Source organism: Diplodia corticola (genome assembly GCF_001883845.1).
Source record: "Diplodia corticola strain CBS 112549 chromosome Unknown scaffold37, whole genome shotgun sequence".
Lineage (NCBI taxonomy): Eukaryota > Fungi > Ascomycota > Dothideomycetes > Botryosphaeriales > Botryosphaeriaceae > Diplodia > Diplodia corticola.
This window is the reverse complement of record NW_017971516.1, coordinates 110,345-133,455: the sequence shown is the minus strand read 5'-3', so window position 1 is coordinate 133,455 and position 23,111 is coordinate 110,345. Positions and strand designations below refer to the sequence as shown.

At 59.9% G+C, this 23,111-nt stretch overlaps 7 protein-coding genes across 7 annotated transcripts; 5 read left to right on the top strand and 2 right to left on the bottom strand.

Annotated features, from left to right (window-relative positions):
• Positions 1-266: 266 nt before the first annotated feature.
• On the bottom strand, positions 267-2,166 carry BKCO1_3700047 (double-strand-break repair protein rad21; the record flags this gene model as incomplete). The annotated part of the gene is made up of 2 exons (XM_020275141.1): positions 267-1,853; positions 1,903-2,166. The coding sequence occupies 2 exons, from the start codon at positions 2,164-2,166 to the stop codon at positions 267-269; spliced, it is 1,851 nt and encodes a 616-aa protein (XP_020128845.1).
• An 870-nt stretch (positions 2,167-3,036) lies between these two features.
• BKCO1_3700046 (calcium mangenease p-type) lies at positions 3,037-6,434 on the top strand (the record flags this gene model as incomplete). The annotated part of the gene is made up of 4 exons (XM_020275140.1): positions 3,037-3,174; positions 3,239-4,439; positions 4,519-5,838; positions 5,893-6,434. The coding sequence occupies 4 exons, from the start codon at positions 3,037-3,039 to the stop codon at positions 6,432-6,434; spliced, it is 3,201 nt and encodes a 1,066-aa protein (XP_020128846.1).
• A 2,195-nt stretch (positions 6,435-8,629) lies between these two features.
• BKCO1_3700045 (uncharacterized protein) lies at positions 8,630-9,815 on the top strand (the record flags this gene model as incomplete). Its single annotated transcript, XM_020275139.1, has 2 exons — positions 8,630-9,092; positions 9,577-9,815. 2 exons carry the CDS (start codon positions 8,630-8,632, stop codon positions 9,813-9,815), a joined length of 702 nt encoding a protein of 233 aa, XP_020128814.1.
• Positions 9,816-10,193: 378 nt separating this feature from the next.
• BKCO1_3700044 (nad-binding protein) lies at positions 10,194-11,210 on the top strand (the record flags this gene model as incomplete). Its single annotated transcript, XM_020275138.1, has 1 exon — positions 10,194-11,210. One exon carries the CDS (start codon positions 10,194-10,196, stop codon positions 11,208-11,210), a length of 1,017 nt encoding a protein of 338 aa, XP_020128815.1.
• Positions 11,211-13,250: 2,040 nt separating this feature from the next.
• On the top strand, positions 13,251-18,048 carry BKCO1_3700043 (glycosyltransferase family 24 protein; the record flags this gene model as incomplete). The annotated part of the gene is made up of 5 exons (XM_020275137.1): positions 13,251-13,393; positions 13,445-13,798; positions 13,852-14,686; positions 14,739-14,999; positions 15,055-18,048. The coding sequence occupies 5 exons, from the start codon at positions 13,251-13,253 to the stop codon at positions 18,046-18,048; spliced, it is 4,587 nt and encodes a 1,528-aa protein (XP_020128817.1).
• Positions 18,049-19,053: 1,005 nt separating this feature from the next.
• On the bottom strand, positions 19,054-20,644 carry BKCO1_3700042 (dna replication regulator sld2; the record flags this gene model as incomplete). The annotated part of the gene is made up of 2 exons (XM_020275136.1): positions 19,054-20,435; positions 20,503-20,644. 2 exons carry the CDS (start codon positions 20,642-20,644, stop codon positions 19,054-19,056), a joined length of 1,524 nt encoding a protein of 507 aa, XP_020128818.1.
• Positions 20,645-21,285: 641 nt separating this feature from the next.
• BKCO1_3700041 (amidase) lies at positions 21,286-23,090 on the top strand (the record flags this gene model as incomplete). Its single annotated transcript, XM_020275135.1, has 2 exons — positions 21,286-21,923; positions 21,974-23,090. 2 exons carry the CDS (start codon positions 21,286-21,288, stop codon positions 23,088-23,090), a joined length of 1,755 nt encoding a protein of 584 aa, XP_020128816.1.
• Positions 23,091-23,111: the final 21 nt, after the last annotated feature.

Genomic DNA, 23,111 nt, shown 5'->3' with positions numbered 1-23,111 from the left:
GAGAAAAGCAATGACTACCCAATCGATAAACCCCGAAGATTTCCGTCTCCAAAAACTATGATAGGAAAGAAAATAAAGCTCTGGGGATCCCTTTCAACCAAATACGCCAAGTTTTTCCCGTTCCCGTAAATCGCCGTTGGAAGAAGCTTAACCAAAAGGGACTCGTATCCAGGTAGTACAAGAACGGTTAAGTGTCCCCAAGCTCCTCCCCAATGCTCCAGACGCCGCGCAGTAGAAGAGAACTAGACCAAAATGCAAGCACCCGCTCAGGCAGCAGCAGCGACTTCCTGCGTCTGACCCTGGTTGGCAATCTCGCCGCCGGCGCTCATCTCAGCCCAGTCGCCCCACAAAGCACGCTTCGCCCGCAGGCGGATCGGAGCGCCAAGATCATCCGCCTTCTGCTCGACCTTGACGGCGTCCTTGGTCGCCAGCACGAGGCACTCGAAGAACATCTTAGTTGCGTCGGCCTTCGTGGTGGTTGCCTCGGGAAGCATGTCCTGGAAGAGCACGCTGCTCTTCTGACGCGCTCCAGGCGAAGACTCGGCCTCGGGTCCGAACTTCTCGCGGAGAATGTGCACTGCGTGACGCGTGCCGACGGAGATGGGGCCGGCATCCTCGGGGTGCAACAAGGGCGCGGTCGTGTCGTCGAAGTTATCCCCAGGGAGAGGGGACATGGCCTGCTCGTCATCTTCGGGGACCGGTTCGATTGAGGCGGTACGCTCGCGAGCCGGAACATGGCCGAGTTCCTCCTCCTGGCCAATGTTCAAGGTGGTGTCGCCGCCAGCATCAAGGCCAGCTCCCGCGCTGAGATCGAAGCCAGACTCGTCGGGTATCTCGAGCTGCGGAGCGTGTCCATCTTGCTCCTGCTCCTCAGTGGCGCCCGCAGCGCCGCGCTTGCGCTTCAGCTCGCCCGAGCGGCGAACAACCTCCAGCGACAGGATACCCCGGAGCTCGGGGGCCCAGCCCTGGCTAATTCCACCGCCAAGGATGCTGGAGACGAAGCCGCCATTTTTCTGCATGTTCATGAGAGCGAGCAACATGGGATCGCGAGGGAGGAATTCCGGCTGCTTGAGGATCTTGGTGTGGTCGTTCATCTGAGCCTTGAACTGGGACTGCGAGTATTCGGTATCGGCGTCGGCCTGGAGAATCTTGCGCCTCTTGACGCGCTGGGGAGCCGTGGCAAGCTCCTCGTCAGGCTCCATGATGGTATTCTCCTGGTCAAAGTGGAACGTTTCCTCAAGCTCGCGAGCAACGCTAGAACGGGCAGAGGAAAGGGGAGACGCGCTCTCCCGGCGACGCTGGTCTACATCATGTTCTTCGTCAAGAGGGGTGGGGGCACGGGGCTCCTCTTGCTCAGGGACAGGCTCATCATCAAGTCCGCCCATAGCGATATCGTCGTCTCCAATGGACGGCCTGCGACCAAGATCGGTGGTGGGGAGAACAGAATCGTCGCCTAGATCGAGCTCAAGGCCGTCATCTTCAAGCGGCTTAGGGCTGGGGGCAACCTCCTCAGAGGCGGGCCTAGGGAGAGGAGCGTCACGACCAACTTCAATGCTGCGGTCCATGGTAAGATCGGGACCCTCACTGATATCCAGGTAAAGGTCGTCGTCGCCAAGCTGCAAAGTCTCCTGGGCCTGGCGCTCCTGGGTGTCCATGAGATACTGACTAGGCAGATCCAGGAGGGTGGGGTCGCGGCGGCCGGTCTCGATCTCTGGCTCTTGCGACAGCAGCAGGGAAGGATCAGGCATGGGCGCCAACAGGTCGAGCTCGGTCAAAACATCTGGAAGGGTCAAAGAGGCGGGGTTCACGGACTGGGCCTGGACGGGAAGATCTACGTTGCCCGGACGGAAGGCCTGGGAAGTGGTTAGAGACAGTGTCTTGGGTAGTCGGGGGTGTACATACCAGCTTGATCTTCATGAGGGCTTCGTTGCAGTCGTCGAGGAGATAGCGGGCCTTCCTGCTGTAGATCCGGACGACACCGAGCAGAAGCTGGCCACTGAGACGGAGAGCCATTGGGGCCTGGCCCTGGTCGACAATAGCGCTGACGCTGGTCTCAATGTTGGACTGGAGGATGTTGCTCTTGGAAAGCTTGCGCTCGAGGTTGGCGGCGAGCCAGACGCGAGCCAGCGGCCCGGTCTTGGACAGGAGGGTCTCGGAGTAGAACATGGTTCAGGCACTGCAAGGTCGTGGCGTCGTAGTTGCTGGGGTTGGTCGAGGCGGCCCCGGCGGACGGGCAGGCACTCGGCGCGTGTTGTGCTGTGTTGCGACGCGCCGGGCAAACACTGCGACCGGGCGCGTTCGAGGGGCAACGCGTGTCGCAAGGAAGCAGCGGGTGGGGCAATGGGGGCAGGGCGGTCGCAGCAGCAGAGGCAGGGGTCTCGGGCAATGCGCCAGCGCGGGGAGGGGGTAGGTGGTGATGGGCGGTGGGATGGGGGTGGTGGTGCGCTGCGGCGGGTGGGAGCTGGGGCGTGGGCGGCAGGCTGGGATGCGGCGGGCAAAGGCAGTGGCTGGTGCGGGCAAAGCTTGTTGCCTTAGTCAGCCGCCCGCGATCCGCGCGCCAAGCCCGCTCTCCGCCCACCTCGCGCGCGGAGAGCTGCGCCCGGTCCGCGATCGTCGGACACAAAGGGTCTCCTGGGCAATTGCATCGCCGCCGCGGGACGCGCAGCCGCCCGGGAATTCGCACAGCTCGCGCAGACGGCGGCCGCAGTGTCGCGCTCCGAGCGGCGCAGTCGTTTCGCGGCGGGCTTCGTGCAGCAGGTACGTACCGCGCCGCCGGGGCCAAGCGGTATGGAGCTAGGCCTGCATGCGTCGGGGGGATCTGTCTCGATTTCCCAAAGTCCACCTCGACCAGCAGCATTTCTTTCACAACACCACACCGCCAGTCTGCCCTCCGCACGTCCGCCTCGCCGCCGCCCATGATATCCGCGCCGTTATAAGCTGCAATTCGTGCCCTCGCCCCGCGCCGCCTCCGCCGGTGCCTCGCATCCCCAGCCCTCACCTCGTACTCCGTCGCCAGCTGGCGGCGGCCATGCAACAATGCCACGAGGAGATTCGCCTGCCCTTCCGCTCTACGCTCCCAACGACAGCCACTCCTTGCGACCGCTGTCCCCCAAGCTAGCCTCTGCTCAGATCTCCAGGTCGTCCTCGCGCCGTGGCCGCACCCCCGACCAGCCGGTACCACCACCACCCTTCTCTCACCCCGTCCCACCCACACCCCATGCGCATTTGATGCTAACAGAGCCACCGCGCCACCCAGTCCATCACCTCCTCTTACTCGCTCCTGTCCGCCGACGAAACCGCCATCCAGCTCGAGACCTCTCTGAAATCTGGCCTTTCCCCGTCTGAAGCCTCGGCGCGCATTCACGACCATGGCCTCAACGAGCTGCCGCACGAGGAGCCCGAGCCGCTCTGGCTCCGTTTCCTCAAGCAGTTCCAGGAGACTCTCATACTGTTGTTGCTAGGCTCGGCCGGAGTGTCTCTAGTCATGGGCAACTATGACGACGCCGTAAGCATTGCCGCCGCTGTGACCATTGTCGTGTCCGTCGGCTTCGTGCAGGAGTATCGCTCCGAAAAGTCTCTGGAAGCCCTGAATCAGCTAGTCCCGCATTCTGCCCATGTCATTCGGAGCAACTTTCCCAACGGTCCGAGAGGCTCCCCGCGGATTCCGCAGGAAAATGGTTCGGCTGCTGTTCCCACCGGTGCCCTGGAGGACACTACTGCTGCGCTTGAGGCCGCCGAGGGCGCTTCTATGACAATCTCTGCCACTCAGCTGGTACCGGGAGACCTGGTGCTCTTCCATACCGGTGACCGTGTCCCTGCCGACATCCGCATCACTCATGCCGCCGACCTGTCAATTGACGAGTCCAACCTGACGGGCGAGAACGAGCCAGTCTCAAAGACACCGGATACTCTCGACAAGGCATCGCGCGGCAACGGATGGGCCTCTCCCGGGCCACAGGCTCCCTTTTATGCCTCCCCGGCCACCGGCACCGTTGGAGCGGATATCCGTTTGAACGACCAGACTAACATCGCCTTCATGGGCACACTTGTACGCTCCGGGTATGGTCAAGGTATCGTCATTGGAACTGGTGCCAACACGGAATTCGGTGCCATTTCCGCCTCGTTGCAGGAGATTGAAAGCCCCCGAACCCCGCTGCAGCTGTCCATGGACCGTCTTGGAAAGGATTTGAGCTACATGTCCTTCGGTGTCATCGCATTCATCATGCTCGTGGGTTTGTGGCGCGGGTGGGCATTCCTAGATCTCTTCACGATAGGGGTTTCACTGGCTGTCGCTGCCATTCCCGAGGGCCTTCCGATCATCGTCACCGTCACGCTGGCGCTGGGCGTGTTGAGAATGTCCAAGAAGAATGCCATCGTCAGGAGGCTCCCGAGTGTCGAGACTCTGGGCTCGGTCAACGTCGTCTGCACCGACAAAACAGGTAAGACCTGCAGTGTCTCAGGATGGCACATGTGACGCAGCCAGAGACAGCCGAAGCTCACTTTCTGAACTCATCACAGGCACTTTGACAACGAACCATATGACGGTCACGAAACTCTGGCACTTTGAGGACAAAGAGCCTGTCGACGTTACGCGAAAGAAAGACTCGGCCGCCCTCGATCCAGCAACCCGGACCATTCTGCGCATTGGAAATATTGTCAACCATGGTCGCCTGATCAGCCCTTCCGCCGCCTCCAACGCGACTGCCGCCGTTCTGTCGTCGACGCTTGGCGGCGCCGACGACCCTTCTGGGGCCAAAAGCCGCTGGGTTGGCCAGCCCACCGATGTTGCGCTTCTTGATCTACTAGACGAGTTTGGCGAGGACGATGTCCGCGACAGGATTGGCGCACGGCTCAATGAAACGCCCTTCAGCTCCGAGCGCAAGTGGATGGGTTGCGTGGTACAAGGGAATTCCGGCCATGAAAGTGCAAGTGCGTCGGATGTGGCATACATCAAGGGCGCGCTGGAAAAGGTACTGGATCGGTGCGACACGTACATCACCGCACAGGGCCGTGAGGTGCCGCTTGATGACGCCAAGCGACGGGAGGCAGTCAGCGCTGCGGACCACATGGCCCAGGATGGTCTGCGCGTCCTTGGCTTTGCGAGTGGATCAGTCCGCGGATCGGGTGGCTTGAAGCCGCCGCACAGAAGCCGCAGTGCCGCTTCGTCTCCCGTGCTTGGCTTTACGCCCGAGAAGGACGAAGATTCCTACCGCGGTCTCGCTTTCGCTGGTCTCGTGGGCATGAACGATCCGCCGCGCAAAGGTGTCGACCGCTCAATCCGTCGCCTGATGGCTGGAGGTGTCAAGGTGATTATGATCACCGGCGATGCCGAGACCACGGCCGTTGCAATTGGCCAGAAGCTTGGCATGCCCATCAACCAGAACTCTTCGATCGGACCGGCGGTTTTGCGAGGTGACGAGCTTGACCAGATGACCGAGGAAGAATTATCCCGTGCCATTGCTACAACGACCATCTTCGCTCGGACAAGCCCCGATCACAAGATGAAGATTGTAAAAGCGCTGCAAGCCCGCGGAGATGTTGTTGCTATGACTGGCGACGGGGTAAACGATGCTCCGGCGCTGAAGAAGGCTGACATCGGTATCAGCATGGGACAGCTCGGTACTGATGTTGCCAAGGAGGCAGCAGATATGATTCTGACCGACGACGACTTTTCCACCATCCTCGCGGCCATTGAAGAGGGCAAGGGCATTTTCTACAACATCCAGAACTTCCTGACTTTCCAGCTGAGCACCAGCGCTGCGGCATTGAGTCTGGTGCTTGTAAGCACGTTCATGGGCTTCAAGAACCCACTCAATGCCATGCAGATTCTTTGGATAAGTATGGTTCCCCCGCCTCACCTGTACAGCACGGTTGCTAACCTTTTCTGAATAGACATTCTTATGGATGGCCCACCCGCCCAGTCGCTCGGTGTCGAACCTGTCGACCCTGCTGTCATGTCTCGGCCTCCCCGGAGCAAGACGGCACGTGTTCTGACACGGCCTCTTCTGCAGCGTGTTCTTACGCAAGCGTCCATCATCATGCTCGGCACGCTGGCCGTCTATATCCAATGCATGCAGGATGGCGCCGTGACGGCTCGTGACACGACCATGACCTTCACCGCTTTCGTCTTCTTCGACATGTTTAACGCTCTTACTTGCCGGTCCGAATCCAAGAGTGTGGTGAAAGGCGAGATCAAGGTGGCAGGGAACCGCATGTTCAACTTTGCAGTCATGGGTTCTCTGGTTGGTCAGATGTTTGTGATTTACTTCCCAGGCCTGCAAAACGTCTTCCAAACGGAGGCGCTCTCGCTCGCCGATCTGATCAGGCTGCTCGCCCTGGCCAGCCTGGTGTTCTGGGCGGATGAAGGGAGAAAGCTGTACACAAGGATGATGAGACGGAGAGGCTTCATGGGTACCTACAGTGCGGCTGTCTGAGCGCAAAGAAGATGCAAGACTTTGTAAATGTATGGGAGCGAATTGCGATGGGGGGTTTGGTGCAATGATTGGTTGGATTGGCAAGTCGAATGCATTGTGCGAGTGCTCGCTTATGCAACAGAAGTAATTCTTTTAAGTAATTCTAGAGATATTTCTAGGATCCCCCCAGTGCGTTGCACTGATGTCGAATTGTCTATTGTTGTCTTAGGCTCGCCACTACCTGTCAGAATATTCAGTCTGGACCTTCACTAAGAACAAGCTCTCCCGACGCCCAACTCCTGATCCTCTGGTCTTATTAGTCTCGCCTGGCCAAGGTTTAGCCATGTGTTCTTACGCTCGTGGCCAAAGGTACAGCAACTCGATGATGCTCGCACAGCGTCAGCAATGGCTTGGTTGTCTCGAATCCGCCAACAATAATCCATATTGCGAAGCGAGAAGGCTTGTCGCATGACGTTTGTGTCGCAGTCATGGTGTTGAACCGGGTCGACCACGCTGCATGCGGTCAACATGCGTAGAAGGTCACAGCGCAGTGGCCCACCCACACGGGCGCTGGACTACTGGTTCATCAGACCGATCTGCCTCGCATCAGCCAAGTCCTAGGCCGCAGCATTGGTTGCACAATCAGGACCCGTTCATCCATCCGAGGTCCGTGGACGGAGGAAAGGGAGAGCGCGGGCCATGCGCAATCGACGTCCTCCTCCCACCACTGGTGTCATCAGACAGGGCCCCGTGTTGGCTTCGCAAGCAAAACTTTCCTGTACCACGGTGGCCCTAGGGCCGCAGCCGGAGCTGTTTCAGTGCTGCCTGCTTCGGTGCCACGAGGGATCCCGGAGACCGGGATCGGTACCTGCAGTCGCGCGACCGTTTCATTCCTCTCCACGGCCTGGAATGCGGTTCCCAGAATTATCCGATTCATGGCGTGTCCTCTACTCCTAACGGCGTGCGTTGGACATGACGATAGTAGGTTGTATGGAAAAGTGTTGTATCCACGGCTGCCGGACGGTCTATGATGGTCTATGATGGTCTATGATGGTCTATGACGGGCTATGACGGTCAAGTCGAGAAAAACACTTTGCAGCCACAGAGGATCAGTGGATGCCAGCTGCCAATGGCTATCCTTTGGGTATTTTCGTCTTTGATGACAGTCAGATAGGCGCCACTCATCTTGCTTGACGCCATCTCTTTGCGTATTTTCCATCCACTCTCCGAGATGGGTGGCTTCGCTATAGTATACTTTGACAAGACGCGGCGCCATGTTGGAGTGTTTGCGCATCCAAACTCCAGGCTTGGAACATCCCATGTGGCGGAATTGGCTCATGCGCGATCCTGCATTCCTCGTTCCCACGCACGTCAGGCTGAGATTGGCAGCATTCCACCTTCGCACAGCCCTCCCACCAACTTTGCGAGACACGGCACAACCAAGCGCCAGCCCATGGAAGACGCCGAATCGGAGGGCGCTGCCAAGGACTCAGCTGGATCCGTGTCTTCTGCCCTTAGCCCGGCGTCATGATCGCCAAGCCTGGCCTGCCATCAGGATGTTGTGTCACCAAGGCAAGTCCTCCATCGTAGGCTTCGAAGTGTAGTGCAGGCGAGCTCTCTGAAAGGCTCACTGAATTGGCTAACGAGTAATGGTAAACAGTACTTGACGTTCTCGATTGACTAGGGTGCGTGAGGCTCCTTCTGCTCAGTCCTAGCCATGCGTGGCAAGCTGATTATCTTCTTGCAAAAGCTTTGGCAGTACAGAGGTGTGACTGTTGCAGAAGAAGCGGTTATCTCGACTACAGCCACTGCCATTGCTGCACCCGCTACAAGTGTAGCCGGGAGGATCAACTCGCAGCCACTACAACCTCTACCTGGTGGCCAGGTATGCTTGATCTAGACGAGGATGGGGTACAGACAGTGTGTCAGGCAAGGGCCACCAACATCCCGGCTGCGGAGCATGCTTCTGCTGGCTCCAATTTCCCAGTGACAGGTGTGCAGTTTACACGCGAAAGGGTATAAAACCGGGGGCGCCCTCTACCACCTAGTCTTCCAAGGGCGACGTTTCATTTTTCCTCGATTCTCTCCGCAGTGAGGCTCTAGTCCCCTCTGTGCTACCGGCTGCTGCCGCTTTCGTTCGGTGCTACCGCCTGGATCTGCGGTACTATCTTTGGTCACACCACTTGACAACCTCCACACTTTCGTCCGCATACAGCATGATCTTCCAAACAAGCTTCTGGCTCGGCCTACTTGCGGCAAGCCTGCACGGCGTCGCCGCGGTCGACCAAGTCGTCGACGCGCAGCTGGTCGAGGCCACTCTGGAGGCGCCGACGCGGCTGGAGCGGCTCAAGCTGTATCCGTCGGACAACGACACCGTCTTCGACTTCTACGAGCAGCCCAACTACAGCAGGGAGCCGGGCTCCGTGGTCAACGCCAACCGGGCGACCTTCCCCTATGCGGCGGGCAACGGCATGACCATGGCGCTGCTGAGCCTGGGCCCTTGCTCGATGCTGCCGCCGCACTTCCACCCACGCGCCGCCAACTTCGTCATGGCCATCAACGGCACCACCGACACGTACATGGTCGAGGAGAACGGGGCGCGCACCGTGCGGGCCACGCTGGACGCCGGCAAGGCCACCATCTTCCCCGCCGCGAGCATCCACACGATGGAAAACAAGGGTAAGCCGAGTTTCCGCTCTTCTCCCCCTTCATATGTCGTTCCTGGCGCGACGTCGGGCTCCTGCGTCCTGCATCCCCTGCGTCCTGCAAGCCTGCGTCGCACAGAACCCCGGTCTGCACTCTTTCCCGCATCAGGCCAGTTCTGCCGTCGTTACGGACTGGCCAAAAAGATCTCCTTTGCAGACAGTGCCGCTGCTCCGCGTGGGCACCTCATATCCCATTTGGGAATGCGTCGTGCCCTGTTTGCGGACAGATGGGCGTTGTCCCCGTCGCCCTTCGTCGCACAGCACGTCTGTCGTGTCCTCTCACACTGCTGTTGCAGCGCTCAATCAACCCTGTCCAAATTAGAGTAACTGTCTTTTACTCAGAGTACCCTAGCTTAGCATGTACATACCCGATCTGCACTTTTTTCTTTCTTTCTGCGCTCTGCCTTGCCAGCAGCTGCACTCACCTTCCACTCATATTAACGTTCAAAATCCGACAGGCTGCGAATTCACCCAGCTCGTCTCGGCGCTGAACTCGGAGGACACGGGCACGACCAACATGGCCAACGTGCTGTTCCAGAGCCTGCCCCACGAGCTGGTTGTTGCTGCCCTCGGCGGCAGATGGTCCGCTGCCGACCTCAACGCCACGGCGGGATCGGTGCCGCCCGTCGGGTTTGGCAGCATCTATGGCAGGAAGGAGTGTTTGGATCGGTGCCGGAGGGCGGGGTATAAGGTTTGATTCGGGTTCATGTGTGTTCGGTCCCTGTTCTTTATGATTCGCTTCCGCCGATATCGTTTTATACTCGAAGACTTGGATGCCGCAAGGCGAATGGAAAATTTGTTCGATCATATATCCGCACCTGCACACTTCTTTGCAACAGTATGATGTTGAAGTTAGGTAGCCTTAGCTTGGGGGAAAAGTCCGGCGCTAAAGAGCGAACGTTCGGTGCCCTGTGTCATGTCATGCCCTGCCCGTGCTTTGCTTTTTAATTATTGCTGGGGTTAAGTACTTACCTAACGGACTTTAGCCTCCACAGCTCGACGTCATCCCACTTTTTTCCCACCTACCTACCTACCCTTTCTTTGGCAGTACGACAATCCCAGCCGCCTTCTCCCAATGGCATCATCTAATGAAGCAGCAGCAGCAGCACCACCACCACCACCACCACCACCACCCATGCACTACCTCATAACCGGCGCCGCCCGCGGCATCGGCCGCGGCCTGACCCGCACCCTCCTCTCAAAAGGGCACCGCGTCTTCCTCATCGACTCCAACGCGCCCGAGCTCCAACACACGCTGTCCCTCGCCCCGTCCTGGTACAGACCAGCTCCTCCTTCTTCCTCGTCTTCTCCTTCCTCCTCGTCTTCTCCCCCTCCCCCTCCCCCTCCCCCTCCCGATCCCTCCTCCCACGCAGGTGCCGGTGCCGGTGCCGGTGCCGCCGCCGTCCAAGGCGCCGTCGCCGACCTCTCCGACCGCGCCGCGCTGCGTTCCGCCGTCGCGCAGGCCTCGGCCTTCTTCTCCGGCCGCCTCGACGTGCTGGTCAACAACGCGTTCGCGACGCCGCACGTATGGAGCGAGGGGCGGGCGATGTATGACGATGACGACGACGCCAACGAGGCGATCGAGCGCGAGTGGGACGTCAAGATCGCGGTGGGGCTGACGGCGCCGTTCTTGCTGGCGCGGCTGTGCGTGCCGATGCTGAGGAAGGGGGGGAGGGAGGGTGGTGGAGGCGGCGGTCCTTGTATTATCAACGTCTCGTCTACACGCGCGCATCAGGCTGAGCCGAACCACGAGGCGTACAGCGCGGTCAAGGCGGGGCTGCTGGGCCTGACGCGCAGCATGGCCGTGTCGCTGGGAAGCGGCGGCGGCGGCCTGTGTCCGATCCGCGTCAATGCCGTCACGCCGGGCTGGATCGACGTCGACGATGAGAATGCGGCGGCGGATGCGAGGAAGGCCGGGTGGGGCGAGGCGCTGGGGGAGGCCGACCATGCGTGGCATCCCGCCGGGCGGGTGGGGAGGGTCGAGGACGTGGCGAGGGCGGTGGTGTTCTTGGCCGAGAGCGGGTTCGTGACGGGGGAGGAGATTGTGCTGGATGGCGGCGTGGGGAGGAAGATGGTGTATCCGGAGGAGTAAAGAGGATGGGGGGCCTTCGGCGGGCCGGCTAGATGTTGTTACCTAGTGCTGCGACGGTGCTTTGAGTGCCACTGCGCTGAGGGGGAGGCGAGTTGGAGATGGGGTAGCCGGAGGGTACTTACTCTAAGAGGTGTCACCCTGCGTGGAAGCTGGTTGTGGGAGCCGGTCGCGTTGCTGTGCGCTGCCCTCTCGTCGCCCGCGGGTTCGAACGCGCTCTTTCCCCAGTGATGACCTTTGCTTTGTGTTCGTCCTGCCATGCGTGTTAAGTTGGTATGTCACCCAGAGAGCGCAAGCGCAAGCGCAAGCCGAAGGGGTGCTCAACCGGTCAGGGTGTGACGCGATGGAGTCAGTGAGGTCAAACTACCGTGGCTTGCGGGCGTTGCTCGCCGCGATAGTAAGAGGAGGCTCTTGCTGCCAGAGCTATCTCAGCAGAAGGCCACTACTCCATCGTGAGACAGCCAGAGACGTCTCATGCTTTGCGACAGGGCAGAGTGAAGGGAAAACACCAGAGGCGCGCGGTGACATTGCGACGCGCAAGCGCAACACTGGGCAACACTGGGCAACACTTCAGCGTCGCAGCAGAAAACAGAAGAATGCAAGCTCTTCCTCGAAGCCCCAGGCAAGCCGGAGCAATCAACGAAAAGAAGGAGTTCGCATCAGCCTCAGACAGTGCGATAGAGGCGACACTGTGCCCAGGTAGATGAGCGGAGCTCAGCGCCACCCAGGCGGGTTCCAAAAATAAGATTAATCGGCGTGCCCCCGTAAGGGCGTTTTAGAGATTAAACTAAAAAGAACAGCCACTGCACTTGATCTAAGCCAAAAGGCAAAGAGAGCTGAAGAAGAAAAGAGGAGTCGGAGGTCGAGGGGCGGAGGGGTTTATATAAGTTTTGGAACCGGCAGCGACGGCGGCCGGTCAGTTGACCCGGCTGGCCTGCTGGCATGGCAACACGTGCGGGCGAGTGCCGAATTGGTGGGCGATGCCGGAAAGGGAAGGACCAGCGGGTTGGTGCTGGCTGTTCGAGCCACCGCCCCGGCAATCCTACTTGGATCATCTCCACATGCGCTGAACACCCATCTCTCAAGGTAGATGCCGACCGCTTCTGCCACATTGGAGGCAGTGTACGGCACTGGCCTCTGGAATTGCGCTTGGCCATCCGGATCATCCACGGCGACAGCCTAGACGTACTCATGACGGTCATTACCGGCATTGAACCACACGATCCGCGCGCTGCACAAGATTTTCCTGCTTAGCCCAGCAGCAAGCCATGTCAGTAGCTATGGATGCGTGAGGATACCGCAGTAAACAGACGATGAGCCGCAGCCAAGGCATTGGGCACGACGAGAGCCAGCTGGGCAGGAGCGTTCCGAGGATGAGACTTCTTTCCAGTGCCTGCAGCAGGCTCCATCTCTACATACATGCACTCCGTTTTCTACCATGCGGCCACGCTCTCTTCTTCTGCACTTCACAACCCGTCATCCGTCCAGCCTTGGTCGACACGGTCGAGCGCAGAGAGGTCGATACATCTGGTCGATGAGACGACACTGCCCGAGTCCTTCCTGCGCTTCAAGCTCCGGGGAGGCCGTGCTGGCTAGACACAGCATCCAGCTGGCGCGCTACGTGGCGGGCGACGGTGGTAGAGGCCGGCGCATCCCGATTTAAGACGAGGGGGACAGAAGTGAGGCCGGGTGGAGACGCAGGACATGCAGGCGGGGCTTGGCAGGGCCGTGCGGGAGCTCCGCGGGCGAGATCATGACAGCTATCAACACCCGCTGCTGTTTCAAGTCGACGCTTTTTTGGCTGTCCCTCAGAGAGAGAGAGCGCGAGGCCCGCCGTGCCTCCTGATTGCCTGCGTCCAAATTCCAGCATCCGTCAATTCTCTTCGCTGCGCTATGCACCATCCCCATTTCCATCACCGTCGCGCCGCAACCAGCCCGAGTCTCTAGTGCCCGCCCTGCAGCTACCCTCTGCACCCCACATCCACACCACTCCCCCAGAACACCCCGAGAACACTCCTCGGCCGCGCCTCTTCGCACGTCGCCATGAGGGTTCGTCATTGGCTGCCGCGCGGCCAGGCGGCCCTGCTCTTCGCCGCTCTCGCCCCCCAGAGTGCCACCGCCAGTCCGCCCATCAACGTAGCTCTCAGCGCCCGCTTCAATTCCCCCCCATACCTCGTCGAGCTGCTGTAAGCTTGCCATTGCATATCCCTTATGCTCCTGCAGCTAACCCGAGCTAGGGAGACGGCCGCCCTCGAGAACGCCACGGCCTATTTCCCTCTGCTCGACCGCATCGCCGACGGCTACTTCGACGCCAAGTCCTCTGAAAAGGACCAGCACCATGCCTTCCTGCAGCTGCTCCAAGACGATGGACACATCACCGACCCCGACGCCCTCTCCTCCTTCCAATTCGCCCTCTCCATCCACACCGCCGCCCCGCGCATCGAAGCCCACTACCAGTTCTACAACACCTCGGTCGAGCCCTCGCTGGAGGCCGACCAGGGCGACGACTGCGAGTCCTGGGTTCTGCTCGATGGGAAGCAGTATTGCTCGCCCGCCATGGACAAGGAGCGCGGTGAAGTGAAGGACGCCAGGTCAGTCGCATTGCCCATGCACGCTGCCCACGCACGCTGACAATGCATTCCAGAGTCACGGACCTGCCCTTCGACCGCCCCATGAGACCAGACCACCGCTCAGTCGCTTCCGTCCTCTACGCCGACATCACCTCGCCCAGCTTCCGCAACTTCCACAAGACCATCATCAAGACTGCCCGCGCCGGCGACACCTCTTACACACTGCGCCACAAGCCCTCCAAGAATACCCGCCACGCCCCGCAAGACGTCCATGGCTACGGCGTCGAGCTTGCCCTCAAGAGGACCGACTACATCGTCATTGATGACCGCCAGGCCGAGGATGACGATGCCAAGGCACCGGCTGTAGATGCCGCCCAGGCCGTCCTGCACGACGACGACGTTGCAGACTTGAAGCCGCTTTCCGAGTCGGACCTCAAGGGTCTAGGACTCAAGGCTGCGAGCTTTGTCATGAGCTCTGAGGACCCGCTGGACACGCTGCTCAAGCTATCGCAGGACTTTCCCAAGCACTCTTCTGCCATTGCCGCCCATGACGTCTCCAAGGACTTCCTGAAGGAGCATCAGGACAACAGGGAGGCTGTCCTGCCGCCAGGATACAACATCCTTTGGATCAACGGCGTGCAGGTCATGCCTCGCGACGTGGATGCTTTTGCTCTGCTCGAGCACTTGCGCCGCGAGAGGCAGATTGTCAACAGCGCCCGCAAGCTTGGCTTCTCCCCGCCCGAGGCCATCAACGTCCTTGCCAACAACAACATCGCAAAGGCAAAGGACAACGACGAGCCTCAGCGCTACGACTGGCGCGATTCGGCAGAAGGTGGCAACGTCATTGTGTTCCTGAACAACCTTGAGAAGGACAAGCGCTATGCCGAGTGGCCCGAGAGCCTTCGCGCGGTAAGTCACCAACGGTGCAAATGTCCCTGCAAGCACACTGACCTGGCTCTAGCTCCTCCAACCCTCCTACCCGGGCACCCTGCCTAACGTCAAGAGAGACATCCAGAACGTAGTCATTCCCCTCGACCTCACCAACCCCCTCGACGTCACCGTACTCGTCGAGACTCTGCAGAGCATGGTCAAGCGCAAGCTGGCCGTTCGCTGGGGCATCGTCCCGTCGACAAAGAACGTCAGGGCGGAGCAACAGGCTCGCGTCGTCTACTATCTCCTTGAGTACCATGGACTGAGTGCTGTTATGCAGTACCTCGAGCACGTGAGTTACAACGACCCTATGCATCCAAAGAGCGCTACTGACAGGCGAGCTGCAGTCCCTTAAGCTGAAGGAAATCTCCGAGCCTTCCAAGACGGCCTTCGGCACCGTAACGGCGGACGCCAAGATCCGCGGTAATCGGGTTGCAAAGAGCTTCGACCAGGTTTTTGAAGAGGAAAGCGTCGCCAAGCGCGTAGAAGCAGCATCAAGCTGGCTGTTCAGGATGGCCGCTGACGGCAATTCACCTCCCTTCTTTGTGAACGGCGTCGCGCTCCGTCGCAACGACGAGTGGCTTTCAAGCATGAGCATGAGGGTCTCTCGGGATCTCAACACCATCCAAAAGGCCGTGTTCGAGAACCAGTTCGACGAGGATGCCGACCAATGGCTTCCTGGTGTCTTCCTTGCCAACGCCCTTCTGAGGCGCAACCCCATGATTGTCCCTGAAGACGAGAAGGACGTCAAGCACGTGGACATGGCCCAGGTCTATGCCGACTATGGCCATCTCATCGAGCGCTTGCCGACATTCAAGGCCGCAGAGGACTCGGAATGGTTCCAGTGGGCGCAGCTCATCGTTCTCGGCGACTTCGACTCCAAGGCGGGCGCGACTCTGCTCGCAGATGCCTACCAGCTTGCTGCAGAGCATGGCGATCTCGAGACGGCGTTTGTCCACACGGGCGATGTGGACCACTACTCTAGACTGTCCTATCTTCTGTGGAAGAACAAAGGTCAGAGCTTTGTGGATGACCTTCCCGAAGACTTTGTGCCAAGCTCCAAGGAGCTCAAAGAGTGTGCAGAGTACTGGGACGCCATGAAGCCGCTCATGCGCGTCTTCGACGGCGAGTCCGGACGCGAATCACTGGTGCTCAATGGCAGGACCGTCGGTCTCATCCGCAAGCGCAGGCCTTTCACTATAGACGACCTGGAGAATCTCCTGACTTATGAGAGAACGAAGCGCATTGAGCCAGCGAACAAGGCCGTCATGGACCTGGGCCTCGAGAACAAGATCAAATCCCCTGGTGCATCCGCTCAGTTCACATCCTTGGTGGCTCTCTCAACCGTCTCCAATGTCCCAGAGGGCATCTTCGACACTCCTCCCACCACGCGTCGCGATGTGTTCAAGTTCTGGAACGATACCCACACGTGCATCAAGACGGGCGAGATGGAGACGTCTGCGATCCAGATCGTTGCCTCTGTTGACCCCTCATCGGAGACTGCTCAAAGATGGCTTCCCATTCTCAAGGTGCTGTCGGAGCTGAGCGGCGTCCACATGCGGCTGTTCCTCAACCCCAAGGAGAGGCTGAGTGAGCTTCCAGTGAAGCGTTTCTACCGCTATGTCGTGGCGTCCAAGCCCTCTTTCGATGAGAATGGCTCCACCGAGGCACTGCAGGCTACCTTCGATGGCATTCCCTCTGAAGCCCTCCTAAACCTTGGGTTGGACGTGCCGCCGCAGTGGGTCGTCGCAGCCAAGGAGTCGGTGCACGATTTGGACAACATCAAGTTGAGCCAGCTCAAGGGCCAGTCGTCCATCGACGCCGTCTATGAGCTCGAGTACATCCTGATCGAAGGCCACTCTCGCGATCTCACCAATGGCATGTACCCCCGTGGCGCCCAGCTCGACCTGCGCACGACGTCGAACCCTCGCTACGCCGACACCATCATCATGGCCAATCTTGGCTACTTCCAGTTCAAGGCCAACCCGGGTTTCTTCGACATCGAGCTGCAGCCCGGACGCAGCCAGGACATCTTCACCATCGAAAGCGCGGGCACGCTCGGCTGGGAGCCGCAGCCGGGCGACCGCACCAAGGAGATCGCACTCATGGACTTCAAGGGCGTGACCCTCTTCCCGCGCCTGTCCCGCAGGTCTGGAAAGGAAGACGAGGACGTGCTCGAAGCGCCCACCACCATGGTCGAGGACCTCGCGGCCAAGGGAGCCGCCTTTGCCGACGGCATCCTCTCCAAGGTCGGCATCAACGTCAAGACTGGTGGTATGTTGTCCTCCCTCCTCTCGGCAGTCGGGCTCTGGACCAATCTGACGGCACTCGCAGGATCCTCGCGCCACGCAGACATCAACATCTTCTCGGTCGCCAGCGGGCACCTGTACGAGCGCATGCTCAACATCATGATGGTGTCGGTCATGAAGCACACCAAGCACACGGTCAAGTTCTGGTTCATCGAGCAGTTCCTGTCGCCATCGTTCAAGTCGTTCCTGCCCACCCTCGCCGCGGCCTACGGCTTCGAATACGAAATGGTCACGTACAAGTGGCCGCACTGGCTGCGGGGCCAAAAGGAAAAGCAGCGCGAGATCTGGGGCTACAAGATCCTCTTCCTCGACGTCCTCTTCCCGCTCGACCTCGACAAGGTCATCTTCGTCGACGCCGACCAGGTCGTCCGCGCCGACATGCACGACCTCGTCACGCACGACCTGCAGGGCGCCCCCTACGGCTTCACCCCCATGTGCGACTCGCGCACCGAGATGGAAGGCTTCCGCTTCTGGAAGCAAGGCTACTGGAAGAACTTCCTCAAGGGCCGCCCCTACCACATCTCGGCCCTCTACGTCGTCGACCTCCACCGCTTCCGCCGCCTCGCCGCCGGCGACCGCCTCCGCCAGCAGTACCAGCAGCTCTCGGCCGACCCGAATTCCCTCTCCAACCTCGACCAGGACCTCCCCAACAACATGCAGGCCGGCCTCCCCATCCACAGCCTCCCCCAGGACTGGCTGTGGTGCGAGACGTGGTGCGCCGACGACGCGCTCAAGAACGCGAAGACGATCGATCTCTGCAATAACCCCCAGACCAAGGAGCCGAAGCTCGATCGCGCGCGGAGGCAGGTACCGGAGTGGACCGTGTATGATGAGGAGATTGCGAGGTTGGCTAGGGAGGCGCATGTGGACGCCGCTGCTGAGGGCATCGTTGGCGGTGCTGGTGCTGGTGCTGGTGATGCTGATGCTGAGGATAGGGAGTTGTTGGAGAAGGTGGGGGAGCAGGCGGAGGAGGTGGAGGAGGAGAAGAAGGAGAAGGAGAAGCAGAAGAAGAAGGGGCATGATGAGTTGTAGTTTTTGTTCTTGTTGATTAGCGTTGGGTATGACATACATAGATTTTTTTTTGTGTGGGTTAGTAGGGTAACGAGAACGAGAGGTTTTTCTTTTCCTCTTCCCTTGCTATTACTTTGAAGGAGATGAAGAAAATAAAGAAGGAGAGGAAGCGAAAGATATAGGATGTAGTAAAGTAGGAGGGAAAGCGTTATAAATAAAGAGAAAAAAGAATTCGAATCCTCTTACTGGAATTGTTTATTATATGGCTTACTCTGTTAGTAGCATATTCCTCTACGTCCCTAAGCAAAGACATTAAGGAAAGTAAGCTGCCAACGAACGATAGGAATGTAATGAATAAGTATAGAAAGTTCCTATTTCTTATTTCCCATCCTATAAAATGCGCACAGCAGGTTCGTGAACCTTAGGACGATTGAAGCTAGTAAGAAGCAAGAAGGGAAAAGAAAAAAAAGTAAACACGTCCCTGACAGTCGTAGTCTGATATCCTGAAATGACGCCCTGCAATGCCTCGCTATCCCATGCTCGCTGGAAAGAAAAATGATGATTGTGCTCCTCCCCCTCACCTCCCTCCGCTGATAATGCTTCCAATGAAAAAAAAAAGATGAAGTAGTAGCAGTGATGGTACAGCAGTGACCGAAATGACCAACGCCAAGCCATGTCCCAAACCCCCCTCATGTGGGTGTTAACAACAACAACACAGCAATAACAGAATCGGTGAACCACATTGATGTGGGTGGTGCAAGAGAAGGCCGAAAGAGGACTTCAGGATGGGGGAAGGACAGGAGGATAGAAGCAGGTGTGTAGAAAAGCGGGGAGAACTCATCAGTCAGACCAGTGCCCGCTTTGGGTGACGCTCGAGCCCCACGTCTCCAATCGCGACCTGTAGGTGAGATCAAAAAGACGTGAGGCGGACATCTAACCTGCCGCGGGACGACTGAGCGAGAGCCAACCCCCACCAACCACGCACGCACAGGGCCGATCCACTCCCACTCTCGGATGGCCTATCCTTTACCTCCTGTTGCGACCCCAGCCCCGCCCGCCTGCTTTCGAGTTCTTGTTCTTGATCTTCAGCTTCTTGAAGTTTGCGTGTGCCTGGGCGCTGATCTTGCGCGTCGCCTTCTTCATGACGTTCTCCTTCTTCTCCCCAGCATCTCCCTTTGCAGCCGCCGCCTTCGTCGGCTGCTTCTTGCCGCTGCTTCCAACCTTGCGCTTCTTGGGCGTGTGTTCAGACTCGTTCCCGTCATCTTCCACGGCCGTAGAGTCGCTGTCGTCGAAGTCCTCGTTGGCGGGCTGGGCAGGCTGAGTTTCGGCAACAGTGGCGTCGCTCTCGTCCTCGGAATCGGCAGCGGCGGGTTGCGGCTGCTGGGGCTGTGGCCTGGTTCTGACAGGGCGCATGTTGACTCTGCGAGTCTGCCTCTTCGCTCCCTTCTTCTTCCACACCTTGCGTGGTGGGCCGTTCTCGCCCTCGCTGGGCTCCGAGTCTGAGAAGTTCTCACCGTCTGCACCGAGCTTCCTGTCGAACTGGCTGTCTTGGACAAGTACGGTTGATGGCGCCTGCCGGGGTGCGGGTGCAGCGGTTGGCCCGTTCTCCATCTCACGCATTGCCTCCTCCTCATCCTCATCAGGGTCATTCGCAGCCAACTCGGCCTCTGCCTCCAGCTCGGCTTGCCTCTTGGCCTCGGCCTCTTGCCTCGCATCTTCTTCCTTCTCCTTCCTCCGCTCCTGCAGAATGGTGCTCAGTGTCCGGGTGAACGACATGGGCTTCCTCGGCATCCTGGGGCTCGTCGGGTTCTCGGTCAGGGAAGGCATTGGTCTGAAGTTCCTACGAAGGAAGGCGGGGGTGGTGGGCTGGCCACGTGACGACGGAGTGCCCTCGTCGTGTTGCCGCTTCGGCTTTTGGGGGGTAGCAAACTTGTCCAAGAAGTGGCGCTTTCCCTCGGACACGGGGGTGCGGCTCTTGCGGGCCATCTTGCCGCTCCAGACCAGCTCATTCTCATCGTCGTCATCGAAGTCGAGCCTGCGCTTTTTCTGCGGGGTCTGGAGGTGAGAGTTGGCTGTGATGTCGCCAAGGACGGTGCGCTGCGGCTTGTTGGGTGATTCGGTGGGGAGCAGGTCGAAGAGGCCCAGCAGGATGCCGTCCTTTTGAGGTGTGGGGCCGAGCTCGTGGGCGGCCGGGCTGAAGAGCTTGGTGGGGGAAAGGTGCAGCAAGTCGTCGCGCGGCTCGCGTAGCTCCGAGTCATTGGTGACGGGTATGTGCTTTACTTTCTTGGTGGGGGTCTGGTAGATGTCGATGGCGGAAGGGTCGGCCTTGCGTTTCGGGGAGGCGGGTTGCGGCTTGGATTTGCCATCTAGAATGTCGCGCAATTTGTGGTATTCCTTGTATTTGGCAGCTGCAGAGACGGGGTCAGCTCTTAGGTGGAGGCAAACGGGGAGGCAAACGGAGCGACAGTGGCGTACCAATGTGGGGAGTGGCCTTGATGTCGGCGCGTCCTGCCTTGCGGCCGGCATTGGCAGTCTGGAACGACTTCTCCCAAGCCTTGAGCTCGACGCGGATTGCGGTGCACTGCTGAGCGTATTCGGGATTCGCGAGGGTCGCCATGGTCGGTGTAATAATGGGGTGGGGGGAGGATGGCGGAGGCGGTCGGGGAGAGAGAGGAGTTTGGGTGTTGGTGCACGAAAACGCGACGCGGTGCCAGGACGCGTCGGACCCACGCGACGCTATGACCGCATCCGTAAGTGGTTGCCGCTTCCCCTCAACCCCGGAACCATGCTTGCATGCTTTGTTCACACACTCTGCTCGTGCCTCTGTGCAACCCTTTCCGATCCCTGCACTAGCTCTCGAATCCTCGCTGTCGAGTCCGAGTCCATCACTTGCAGGCATTGTCCAAGGACAACCCTCTCGCTTACCCATGCAGCAACCCGGCACAACCCTCTCACTTCTGCGATTCCTATCATTGTATTCCTTGCGCTGCCTGTGATGAAAATACTGGATACGATTTGCTGTTTTCGGAACTAGTCTTCCTCCACTCGCAAAGCGGGGCCGAAATGCAGCGTCATCTCGGCCACCCCTTCGGCTGAGGCTGACCCGCTCCCCGCCCTGCGTCTGCTAGAGACGATACTAAAGGAGGGGCAACCAGACACATTTCTCCGGCTCCCTCTTCACTTTTGCTTCAGCTGTCGCGTTCGCAGCCAAAGCGATTGCCTTGAGCTTTGCAATACTACTTGTTCTTGAATCGCAACATGGCATCCTCACTGAAGACATCTGCACTTGAAACTATATTCGGGGAACAGCTAGACGGAACCAAGCCCCAGGGTGGAGTAGACGCTCCCGCCTGGCACGGCCTTGCCGCGAAGAAGAGGGCTTCGAACTTGGCCAAAATCCCGCAAGAATGGCGTCTTCCAAGAGACTTGCTGAAGAACGTCCACGACGAGTCCAAAACCAGCGTCCTCGATGTCCCGCGGTCCTGTGGACTGCTCACCGCCAATGAACTGCGAATCACCGAGACCTTCGACGCCACTGGCCTCTCAGAGCAGCTGTCAGCAGGAACTCTGAAGGCCTACGATGTAGCAACCGCTTTCTGCAAGCGCGCCGCCATTGCCCACCAGCTGACGAACTGCCTGACCGAGATCTTCTTCGACCAGGCCTTGGAGCGAGCCAAGGAACTCGACGAGTACTATGCCCGCGAGAAGAAGCTGATGGGGCCCCTTCACGGCCTTCCCATCAGCCTCAAGGACTCGTACGTGGTAAAAGACGTCCATAACACCCTGGGATACATCTCCTTCTTGGACAGACCGCCAGCCGAGAACAACTCGCCAATCGTACAGATCCTCCTGGGCCTGGGAGCCGTGCTATACGTCAAAACCAACGTCCCCCAGACGTGAGAGCCCTTCCCCTTCTTAGCTGAAGCTTTGCTGACCCCCTTTGCAGCTTCATGACCGCCGACTCGGAGAACAACGTCTTCGGCCGCACGCTCAACCCACGACGACTAACACTGACAGCAGGCGGCAGCTCGGGCGGCGAGGGCGCGCTGATCGCCATGCGCGGCTCCCTGCTGGGCGTCGCAACCGACGTGGCCGGCTCGATCCGCATCCCAGCGCTGTGCAACGGCGTGTACGGCTTCAAGCCGACGGCGAACCGGCTGCCCTTTGGCGGCAACGCCGCGCCAGGCCGCCTGGGCTCGCCCTCACCCATCGTGCCGCTGTCAGGCCCGCTGGCCACCTCGCTGCGTGACTGCGAGCTGCTAGTCCGCAGCATCGTCAGCGCCGAACCATGGCTGCTGGACGACAGTGCGCTGAACCTTCCATGGCGGTCGACCTCCCCCCCAGCGTCCTCCACCACCACCACGAAGACCCCCCTCCGCCTCGGCCTCATCACCGAAGACCCCACCCGCCCGCTCCACCCGCCCGTCCTCCGCGCCCTCCGCACCGCCGCATCCAAGCTCTCAGCCGCCGGCCACACCATCGTCCCCCTCGACGAACCCTCCGCCTCCGCCTCCGCCTCCGCGCTCCCCACCCTCATGACCACCGCCTCCCTCGCCTGGAAACTCTTCGCCCTCGACCCCTCCGGCACACCCCTCCGCATCATCCGCTCGGGCGGCGAACCGCCCATCAAATCGCTCTCGACCGTGCGCGTCCCGCAAAACGACGGCTGGACGCCCTCGCTCGACGGTCTGTGGGACCTCGTCGCGGAGCGCAAGCGCGTCGCGCGCGCGTTCCACGAGGCCGCCGTGGTCCGCGGCGCGCTCGACGCCGTGCTGCTGCCCGCGCACTGCGCCACCGCCGTGCCGCACGACTCGTACGGCGTGCCGGCCCACACGGTGCTGGCGAACGTGCTGGACTGGCCGGCGGCGGTGGTGCCGTTCGGCGTCGCGGAGGCGGCGGAGGACGCGGCGTTTGTGAGGGAGGGGGTGGAGTACGTCCCGCCGTATGAGCCGGGCGAGGTCGAGGGCATGCCGTGTGCGGTGCAGGTGATGGGGAGGCCGTTGAGGGACGAGGAGCTGTTTGGGGTGGTGGAGGTGGTGGAGAGGGCGTTGCGGGCGCCGTAGTAGGGGGGATGAGGAGGGACG